This window comes from Bemisia tabaci, chromosome 8, assembly GCF_918797505.1.
Source record: "Bemisia tabaci chromosome 8, PGI_BMITA_v3".
Lineage (NCBI taxonomy): Eukaryota > Metazoa > Arthropoda > Insecta > Hemiptera > Aleyrodidae > Bemisia > Bemisia tabaci.
This window is the reverse complement of record NC_092800.1, coordinates 35229671-35241221: the sequence shown is the minus strand read 5'-3', so window position 1 is coordinate 35241221 and position 11551 is coordinate 35229671. Positions and strand designations below refer to the sequence as shown.

Here is an 11551-nt window from a genome sequence, read left to right as displayed (position 1 = left end):
TTTTGATTTTTTAATGACAACTGTCCTCATGCTTGGTTTTTAAATTCAATATTAACAGAATTAGCGCGCATCAAAAAATACTGCGGACAACATCATCCATCGTGATAGTGCGTACCAGGATTTCTTCCACCCTCGTTTCATCTGTTTATTACAACCAGCGACTAGTGCAAGTGTACGTCTCACTGGTTGATGAGACCGAGGTGGAAAAAACTTGGGTATGTGCCATCGCGGTGGTTGACGTCATACGCCAATTTTTTTTTCAGGGCAATAGTTTTGTTAAAACTGAATGTGAAAGCTTGGTGTTTGGACAGATCTTATTATTCTTTGCTTATCTATAATCTAAAATCAGGACTTGATTCCTCGACTGGCGCGACTGACTCATAGAATATGAGGGCTTTGACTTGAGTGTGCAGAGTACGTAGGTAAGGTTGAAACATTAAATGAAATACACTATTTTGGCAAGATTTGATACTTGTATAATTATTCAAAAAATAAAAGACAAAATGACGACTGATACATAAAAAAAAGGGATTAGATAGCAGGAACTAAATGAAACACACAACAAACTTGAGGAGAATGGATAAGTATTACTGATATAGTATGATAATATATAATATAATAAATGTACAAATGATATTAATGAATAAGTACTTAATCAAATTTTGCAAATGATCAGACTTCATAAAATACAAATTAGCTTCTTCAATTACTAAAAATTGGTTCATGCGAAATCATATCACTCTTGATGATAATGGAAGTATCTTGAAAGTATTAAGTAGAGATCGAGACAATTTTCAAGAGTTTTTTAAAACGATTAATTTTGAATGTTGAAAACAAGGAGATTTATTCAAAAGAGATGAGATTTGCTGACGGAGGTTTAAGATTTTGTTGGAGATTTGAGAGGGATTTCTTAAGCTCGTGATACCAAAGCAGAGCTGCTGACTGACTTTCTGCGCGAAATTTGTAGGTGTTGCCTAGAAAAAAAAAAATGACACTTGAATAAAGTAAAAAGTTTCAGTAGAAAAAAAATTGATTCATTATTTAAAGAGAAACACAGTTTATTGCCGTTTCAAAATTGCCTAAAATTTTTTTATCAACTACCCATGATCTGAAGGGAAAATTTTAAAATTGTGTAATTCTTACACATGACACTAGATTTTATTGAAATGTATTATTGAAGTGGGAAAAACTCCCCGACTTTTCCAGGTTTTCAAATGACTTTTCAACCTCTAAAAAAAAATGTCAGTGATACAGAAATTTACGGTGGGTCTAATGTCAGTCCTAAAACAGGACAGATTTTGGCCCTTAACAACACCTTCTCTTAAAAATTAAATGTTTGTCACTTGACAAAATCTTGACTTTTAGTTGGTAACCCTGTACTCTCAAGGTACAGAAGTCACTCAGAAACTATAGGGTTGGAACAGAGTAGGAGTTCAAGATTTTTTATTAAGTTCAAATATCAGTAGCCCAGACCCAAGAGGTGCCTAACTCCCCTTTAGTCTTTTCCATATTAGGGGAAAACCGCGCATCGGCCTCATTGATTCCGATGTAAATCGCAATTATTGAAACTCCATATCTCATAACCAGCGTAAGATAGGGCTACCAAATGTTTTACACACACAGAACCGTTAATGGAGATTTCAAAAACGCCAATGACTCGATTATTCCAAAAGTGTGAGTTATGTACCTTTTGGCTCTAGGGTACTGACATGTTTTTGAAAATGAGATCATGTAAAAAAAGGAAATTTTGGGAAATGCTATTCACTTCAAAATTATACATTTTACAAATTATGACAAATCAATGAATCTTCGAAATAATATCACGTGAAATGTGTATAATGAATGTGAATAATGAAAATGTGTGAGAAACTTACATCTGTTAGGATCATGTAAAAAGAACACATCTGGTGAGTCTCCCTGGCGAACGATACAATCATTAATTGGATATGTTTTACACGCATCTCGTTTGTAATCACTTCTTTCCGATCTGAAATCAAACACAAAATTTTACTTATCAACGTTTTGTTTTTTTTTTCCACTGACTGGAATGATAACATCGTCACCTTCCAGGCAAAGTATCACAAGCGCCATGCGACGTTTAAAAATTTCCGCCGCCATTTTATTTCTTTACTGAGAAATTGTTGGTTGAGTCTGTTTGGAAATTTCACTAAATTTTATTGGCAGCACAAAGAAAATTCAGTAAAATTTTCGGACAGCTTCGTTGAACAATTTCTCTGTAAAAAAATAAAATGGCGGCGGAAATTTTTAAACGTCGCATGGCGCTTGTGATACTTTGCCTGGAAGGTGACGACATTAGCAAACTTTGAAATTTGCAGAATGTACACTTTGCCGAGGTTACCCATGAGGCACACAGTTCGAATTGATCTACAACTCACCACATACTCCTTTTTTTTAAACAGTTGCTAAGAGTGGTTGAAGATAATTGCTATAATTATCTTCGAGTTCATCTGTCAACGTGAAAAACTTTACAAACTAACAAACCCTTTGGCATATGCGATCTATGGTGATACTCATTAATTAATGGATTCATCATTCATCGCCAATAATCTCTTCAAAATCTGAGCTGTGCACTTCATTAGGGATTCTTGAAAATTTCATTTTAAAAAAAAATAATTTTGTTTACAACTTTTTGAGTAGATATGTAGGTGAAAAATATGTAATTCGATGTCGTAAGTCCACTATCACATATCTCATTTGTGGTGCCTGAAAATCTCCGCCTCTATGTTATTTCTTTAAAGGAGAACAAAGTGACATCATTCCTAGAAGTTTTTGCAGAAATTTCTTTGCACAGAGAAGGAAAATCACGGCAGTTTTAAGAATTTACTATGGAGTAGTTTTCTGTTTAAGAAATAAAGCATGACAGGAAGTCTGCGACGTCACAAACCAAGTTATGTGATTGCTGTCTTACACCGTCAAATTAGGTGCTTTGACTAATATTACGCTCAGTAATATAAAAAAAACCCTGCAAACATGGGATTTATAGATAAATTATTGTCACTAAAAATTTCAATTGAAAAATTCCAAAAACAGTAAGCAAATTATGGTAAAATTTGACATTTTCAAAAATCTTCCTTTGTAAAAGTTGATTTTGCTAAAAAATTGAACATGACTACCAGATGATGTCTACAGGGAAATAATGCATCATATTTATAGGTATTTATGACGTTAATTACAGGAGCAAAATATTTACATCACAACTATTTTCTATTCTGTTGCCAGTAATTGTACCTCCATAAAAGAAAATACAAAATGAGATGATTGGTTTTAATTTTGTGGGAATATAATTTGATTACATCATTGAGTGCAATACAAGGGCTGTCCCAAAAGAAACCGGACTTTTATCATAGAAGGCGAACTAAGCGTCGTAATGAAGTTTTCTTGGGCTTGTTTGAAAGCTGATAAGCTACAAAATATACTTGTTTTTACAGAATGCAAAAATTCGTATTGGTAAGGAAACTACACGCTTTGGAATAAAGGAAAGTCAAACTCGAGTTGCGATTTTTGTCTTTATTTCAAGAAAAATTTAGATACAACTTTAAAAAAAACCCAGTTTTCAAGTTAAAAACTTCGTTGCTCTCTTATTCAAATGCTTAAAAATAAGGATATTAACATTTTAAGCAGCTTACCAAGTCATCACCTATCCCCTTCAAAATACTCGCCAGCTTTGTCGATGCATTTTTGCCACCGTTTCTTCGATTGGGAGAAACACTGTTGGAAATCCTCAGATTTGAATGATCGCAATTCCTACACGGTGACCTGACCTGGCTCCGTGTGATTTTTTCTTATTTCCACGACTTAAATCTACCTTGAAAGGTCGACGTTTTCAATAACCATTCCGGAAATCCAATAGAGCACCTTGTAGGAATTGCGATCATTCAAATCTGAGGATTTCCAACAGTGTTTCTCCCAATCGAAGAAACGGAGGCAAAAATGCATCGACAAAGCTGGCGAGTATTTTGAAGGGGATAGGTGATGACTTGATAAGCTGCTTAAAATGTTAATATCCTTATTTTTAAGCATTTGAATAAGAGAGCAATGAAGTTTTTAACTTGAAAACTGGGTTTTTTTTAAAGTTGTATCTAAATTTTTCTTGAAATAAAGACAAAAATCGCAACTCGAGTTCGACTTTCCTTTATTCCAAAGCGTGTAGTTTCCTTACCAATACGAATTTTTGCATTCTGTAAAAACAAGTATATTCTGTAGTTTATCAGCTTTCAAACAAGCCCAAGAAAACTTCATTACGACGCTTAGTTCGCCTTCTATGACAAAAGTCCGGTTTCTTTTGGGACAGCCCTCGTATAAAATTTTGAATTTTCAGGAAATCATGCCAAGATAGAACCAAAGCAGACAAAAATTAAAAACTTACCCAGAGAAACATTTTGGAGGATAGAATATTAAAGCTGCATGACATAGCTCGACCCAATATCTCTGCCACGATTTGATAGAGGGCTTATGTCCATTTTTCATCAATGTTTTCCTACGCAAGCAGCCTTGCTGACTTGATTCTTTTGATTCAGGTAGATCTACAAAATCCTCCAAGAGCCCTCCGTTTCTGCAATAAAAGAGATGACACTTAGAAAAAATTAAAAAATAGATACATACAAGATAAATCCTTCAAACGTTATTCATGCAGCCTCGTGAGATACGTGAGATATACGTGAGATAAAAAAAAAACTAAACACTTTCAGACGAATTTACACCATTTTCGTACTTTTGTCCTGAACTTACAGCCACCCTCCTCTCCCTATTGTGTGCCTTGTGTGTCTGAGTAATCTTTGGTTCACTTTGAAAGTAGACCACAATTTTTTTCTTAGAGAGAATGCCTTTCTAGACGATCTGTTTAACGTCAATGCTGTGTTATCTCTTAAAATAGTGAATGCAGCATTACATTGCTGATGCAAATCTTGTGTCAGATAAATTGATTTTTGTTGATTTTCCATTTGCAAGCAACTTAGCAGCAGCCTTTGAATGGTGATCCCTGATTGACCTAAGACAACACTGCCATGAGCGCTGATCCATGAAATTGCCTATTGGACATGGTAGTCAAAAGTAAATAACTTCAGACTAATCTGATGTGAGTTTTACCTATTAGTCCAAGTTTTAATTAGATAATTTTGTTAAAGAAAAAATAATAAAATCAGTCAAAAGCATTCACATACTTAAGGGCTTGGGGTGTAATTCCACTGGATGGTAACTCTTCAAGAACTGAGTCATCAAGTAAATGCCGAATTCTGGTGCTTGATGGTTGTCGACTAAAGATGCTGGAAAAGAAAAAAATATTCAGTGAGGATAGGAGAATGCAAAATGCAAAAGAAAAAGAGAGAAAATTCGGTAGGCACAGGCAGGAATCTGTTTCACTGCTCAGAATAATCTGCAAAGGAGTAGCTCTCTGCATAGATTGGCTCTCCTAGATTAAAGGAACAATCAATGTGGTGAATGAAAAATATGAATGAATACTTTCCCGTGAGAAAAAAATGCAATCAGTTTTATTATTATTTTTTTTTTTTAATGGATGTCACATTTATGAAGAGAATAGAAGTATAAATTCAGCTGTTAAAGTTGACATTACAGATATTTCCTCGAAAAACCTCCCTAGTACTTTGGATAACAGCATGTTTTTTCATCCTAAATTTTTGGCAGACCGATAGAGAAAAGTATTTTCTGAAATTAGGAGATTTTCCATTTTATTACTGTTGAGTCATCATTATATTTAAATTTAAAAAGTGACAAAAAGGGCAAAACTTCATGCTAGTTTCTAATTTGCCACTAGTGGCACCAGAAAGATTAGCCTAGAAAAAAATGAAATGATGGCTACTTAATGTAACAGAGTAGATGCTACCAGTCATTACATCAGAATGAATTCTACTTTATATCAGATTGGATTCAAACAGAAACTATGTTATAACCTCTTTTAATGCAACCAATGAAAATAAATTGTCATGTATCGCTTTCCTGTGGCATAATACTCATAGCATCTTCAAGTGCTAAACCTGATAAGAAACCTTAGTCCCAATATTTTAAAAATAATTTGTCCAGAAAATCAAGAAACATTTGGACAAAATTAGGATATGAGTTACAAACCAAGAAACATTAAAAAAACAAACAAAAAATTCTAATCTCTAACAACTTGAATTGTATGATTTCTTTACACCTTTAACTACGAAAGAGAATGGTTGCTTGGCGTTGAAACAAACTTACATGAACAAACGGATCTCATGCAAGTCAAAAAAAGGAGAAAAAATCAAGGAAAAAATACCTTCTTATAAAAGTTAAAGACAAAAAGTTTAGCTTGATTTAAAGTTTACTTTAAATGCCTCTTCATATTCTATAGATATCATTGATATTAGACTCTTTTCCATTTCAGACACACCTTGAGACACATTAATTGCATTTACATTTACAAAGCCAAATGCTTTTGTCTTAGGTATGCTGCAAATAGGTCCCACATAGAAGCGTTTTCCTCATCATCATTTAACAAAGTATTATCACCCACATTGATGGCTGAAGTTGAAAAATGCGTATCTCTAATGCAGTATTTAAGACTCTCTTATTGTACTTCATCATAAAAGTATAAAAAAAATATCTGTATACTACCGAAATATCTCATGAACATCTGTTAATAAATGGGGGAAGATGTGGTACAGCAAATTTTGTAAAAAATGTGATGGTTAGTTTCATTTTAAAAATATAAAATACAAGTAGAGATCAGCAATGTTGCAATCGGCGCTACTCATTTTTCGACTTGAGTCATCGACATACAAATGCGAATTCTTTATTAGAGCAAAATTTAGGATGGATAACAGATGGAGCTATTGCAAAAATAAGATTGAAAGGATGAAAGAGGTGGCAGCAACAGATAGACAGAAATCCTAAACGAGTTACGAACATCGAATAGCATGCATACTATAAGATAGATTTGGCTCAACAAAGCTTTTCTGCATTCTACTTGATTAAAAGAGGGAAAAGCCGCTAAGCACGCTAAGTATACAAATATGGAAACAAATTCAAGGGAAAAGAGAGGAAAAAATATATAATTCAGAAAAGCAAAGGGGACCGCTGTGAAAAATTTAAGGGGAAGTTATGAGCATTTCTCTGCATAATAAGTCATATGTTTGAATTTAAAATAAAATTGTCAAGAAGAATTACAAGATAACAAGAATCAACGAATGATAGAGAGTATCATGCTCAAGAGTCCAGAACCGCATATGAACTCACCCCAAAGTATTAACCAAAGAAAGCGGAGCTCCCTTATAAAAGTTTCTTGGAAGGCTTGTGCTACGATATCTACAGATAGACATATTTTTGTTAATGAATCTTCAGGTAATTGTGACAAATGGGTAAACCGAAACCAGTTAAACTACATTAGATGTTCCCTAATTTTCTCTGTTTTACATTTCAAACAGAAAGCTTAGCAACACTGAAACTTGTAATTCGTAAGTATATTGACGGTGTAAGTCGGCAATCACATAACTCCATTTGCGACGTCGCAGGCTTACTGTCATACTTTATTTTTTAAACAGGAAACTACCCCACGGCAATTCTTTAAAACTGCTGTGATTTTTCTTCTCTGTGCAAAGAAAATTCTGCAAAAACTTAAGGGAATGATGTAAATTTGTTATCCTTTAAAAAAATAACATAAAGGCGAAGATTTTAAGACACAGCAAATGAGTTATGTGATTGCCGACTTACACTGTCAATATAGAGGGCTCAGAGGCGTTGAGTAGCTTAGTTTTAAGTTGAAAATTAATACATGAGAGAAAATTAGGCTCCATTAAGCAGACTATATTTTGAAATTTGGAACTAAAATTTTTGGCTCATCCGTAAAAACACATTATGTGCGCAGAGAAACTCATGGTGCATACATTGTTTCTAAACTGAGTCAGAGATTAAAGTTCCTAATTGCAAGATGAAGTACAAATGCAGTTAGACTGATTCCGGTTAAATCCATCCAAATGGACTACATTTTGCGATTAAGAACTACAATTTCTAGCTCAGTTTAGAAACAACATATGCACTATGAGTTTCCCAAGGCACATAAGTGTTTTTAAAGATGAACCAGAAATTGTAGGTCCTAATTGCAAAATGTAGTCCAAACGTGTTTCAACCCTTCTGTTTCCAGGATTTGCTTTGGTAGAAAATCCTTCAGACTTCAGTTTTAATTGTTATAAATCGACACATAAACTCTGAAAACACAAATCTCAATTTTTGACGCTGGACATTTCCTTTGAACTCAAATTAGACAGGAAAATAATCTAAATAATAAAAAAAAATTAAAAGGATTCTTTTTCCTTCAGTATAATGTCTTCAGAAAAAATTGGTTTGATTTTCTTAGAATGATAAAATTAGAGAAAATTTTATGGTACAAGTTTTCAGAGACTGGTCATGAAAAAAAATGAAAAGCTGTGTTCTAACAACAAGGTTGAAATTGAGTGTCGACTTTAAAGTCAAATATTACAATCATAATAGACACTGATCATAAAGAAAGTGAGTAATCGATAGACCTCCAGGCAGTTTGAGAGTGTGACTGTTGCTGATAGGTGATACTGCCGAGGACATACAATCTTCGTGAGACAGATAGTGGCCAACGTGAGGTGGAGGAGGGGTGGAGTAAATAACTGGCTTAGGGTATTTTCATGACATCAAACGCAGGTAGATACAGGGTTCAAGGACTCAAGCTTGCCAAAGACAAGTATCCCACTAAGAATAAAATAAGCCTTTCACAAGACTCTGCCCTTTTACAGCCACTTTTCGAGAAGTAGACTGTATGTAGACTTTTATGGGTAATGTTGAACATTAATCCAGCTGAGAACACGAGAGATGTTCAAAATCTGTTCATTGATTCTTTTTGCATGGTACATAGCACGTATTTTTGATACCGCATCTGCAGGCACATTTTTTCTTGGTCACTGTCAATCAATTGTGACAAGGGAGAGATAAGAAGAGACGTAAAGAAAATAAACAAAAAATCTTTCCCACTTACAAGAACGTTTTTTTCACACTTTCTGCAAACTGTGTGATGCAGAATGAATTTTAGACAAATTTTACGTGCTTAAGTTGATTTTGGGGCAGTTTTTCCTTTGAAAAGTCTTCTTAGTTGGCTATAATTCTCATGTACAATAGTCACATTCTTCCCTATCTAAAGGTCTATTAATTGTCTACTTTTCCTGTCTATTTAAAATCTGAAGCAGAACTTACATGAGGATTCTAGAATTCAGATTTTATCTACTAGCTGATTATCAAAATGACTTCAAGACTAATTTAACCATTTGCAAACCCATGTGTCTTATGCATGTTTTACATTTTCCGCAGCACACGATTAAGAGCTTAAAATACAAATGGACAACCACAAATTTAGGTAGGCACCTTAAATATCTGTGCAAAATTGTTTGCCTGGCTGTGGAAACAAAAGGGTGAAGAAAGCAGTAATGCTAAAGTGCAATCCCGGTGCAAAAGCTCGATGACGAAAACAAGAGCTGTTAGTAAGGAATTTTTAAAAGCCTACAAAATGTACAACTTGGATGGAATCCATAGATTTTAGTTTAATGTTGCATTGCTCATACAACAAATGCACTGCCGATTACTTCAAAAGGGTCTACAGACTTAAATGCATGTTATACATTTTCCGTAGCGAACGATTAAGAGCTTAAAATACAAATGGACAACCACAAATTTAGGTATGTATACACACTTTCTCACACAAAGTCTCCCGTTTACAGACCCTTGATTAAAATGATAGAAATTCTGTGATTTTTTTTCGATCAATTATAATGTAACAAAATTCCTCTCCAATGCTGGAAAATTGAATTTCTCAGTTCATTAAAAATCGGTGCATAAATGAGAGAAAACCAAAAAGTGTACCTTGGATCTGTTTCGGGAAATCTCTTAATTTTTTCTTACCCTGTGATTCTGAATTTGGAAAACATTTGTTTGTCCTGTTGCCTCCAAAAACTGTAGGAGAATTTCTTTTCTCCGATCGATATAAAACACATTCTTTTTTTTCCAAGTTTTTAAAACCTCTAGAAACCCTGACTTTAAAAAACATTAAAATCTTTCAAGTACTGTAGGAATTGACATTTTCATTTAGTGGGCAGAAAACATATGTGTACTTAACGATGGCTAGGAAATAATTAACTGTTACGAGATTATACTGGTTTTCATAGTTAATAGAAAGATCAGAAGCGAGTTAGATACTGAATGGTAAGAGTTGTTGTCATTACCGAGAGGAAAAGATGATTATATAAAAAGTTATCAGAAATCGAAGAAAAAATAATGATTTAGAACACTCAAATAAACTGATTAAGTGGTGAAAAGAAAAGCACAATTGTCCGGTGTTGATCAGAATGAGCCAAATGTTCCGAAATTTCCTCTCACAATGTATTCTTTGACAGGGAACGTAAGTAAGATTCTACTTTAAACTTTTGAAGGTGTGTCATTCATAATCTGGGGAAATCAACAGAAAGTTTCAAGGCACTATGTTGCTTTGGACTTATGTTCTTGTTACGGAAAGAAACGTGAGAGGAAATTAGACAATGTCTGGCAATGTAAAATGCAATTAGGTTAAATTAATCCAACTTACATGTTGGAACTACACAATATACTTACTTTGTTCCGAGGCTGCGACACTTTCTGTGGCCAGGAACAAATTTTGAAACAGGGGAGCATTGAAGTAAGGATGATCCTTTCGTCGGTGACAGACTCTGGGAATTTTTACAAGAACTAACTACAGATTCTTTGGAAGCAGACAAACTTGGAGAAGGTGGTTCTAGCCTTAGAGATAATCTGGAAACATAAAGGAGATGCACTCATTAGATTCAATTATGGAACACAATTCACTTTTAGATAGAGGTTAGTTGTAAAAGGAAAATTTACGTTTTGATAGCTGTGGATTATGAAGCAGCAAAATATAATCAAATCTGTCCCATCAAAATATTTCTACAAATGTTATTAACACAGCTGTAGTAATGAAGGAAAAACATAGTAAGACATCATCCATACATACATAAAGTTGCTTTCACAGCGCAGCCTTGCACTCTGCGACGCCCAATTACCATTGACCCCTATCCTCCCGGAGATCATCAAGCAATTGGCGCCTTCTGATCTCCTCCTCCACTCTTTGTCGTCAACCTTTCGCAGGACGTCCACTCTGTCACCTTCCGGGAGGAACCCAATCAAAAACCTGCTTGGGCAACCGATCGTCTGCCATCCTTCGCACATGTCCATACCAGACCAACTGCTTGGACCTGATATCGTGCACGATGTCATTCTCTACACCCATTATCTCGCGCACCTTTTCATTGCGGATACACTCTCTCCTTGAGATATCAGTAGACCTCCGCCAAAACTCCATCTCAGTTGCCCTGAGCATGTCTTCACTCCTGTAAGTTACGATACTCTTCACGATGACATTGTAAATTTTTCTTTTAGTCTCCTTAGAGATCCTCTGGTCCCAGAGAACCCCATTTAGCATCGCGATCGCTTTCTGCCTTGCACATTCCAATCTTTAATAGCCCGATCCAAAGTTCTGTCCTTA

At 34.7% G+C, this 11551-nt stretch overlaps 1 protein-coding gene across 2 annotated transcripts in view; it reads right to left on the bottom strand.

Annotated features, from left to right (window-relative positions):
- Positions 1-453: 453 nt before the first annotated feature.
- The window catches only part of RalGPS (Ral GEF with PH domain and SH3 binding motif), a 113290-nt gene continuing 102192 nt past the window's right edge, over positions 454-11551 (bottom strand). Inside the window, exons 8-13 of one of the 2 annotated variants that reach the window (XM_019041155.2) lie at positions 10624-10800; positions 7237-7305; positions 5181-5282; positions 4388-4573; positions 1875-1987; positions 454-974 (exon numbers count right to left, since the gene is read on the bottom strand). In XM_019041155.2, the coding sequence (XP_018896700.2) occupies positions 844-974; positions 1875-1987; positions 4388-4573; positions 5181-5282; positions 7237-7305; positions 10624-10800 (778 nt within the window). In that variant the 3' untranslated portion in view covers positions 454-843. The remainder of the gene's footprint in view (positions 975-1874; positions 1988-4387; positions 4574-5180; positions 5283-7236; positions 7306-10623; positions 10801-11551) is intronic. The other variant, XM_072303471.1, reaches the window with a different exon arrangement.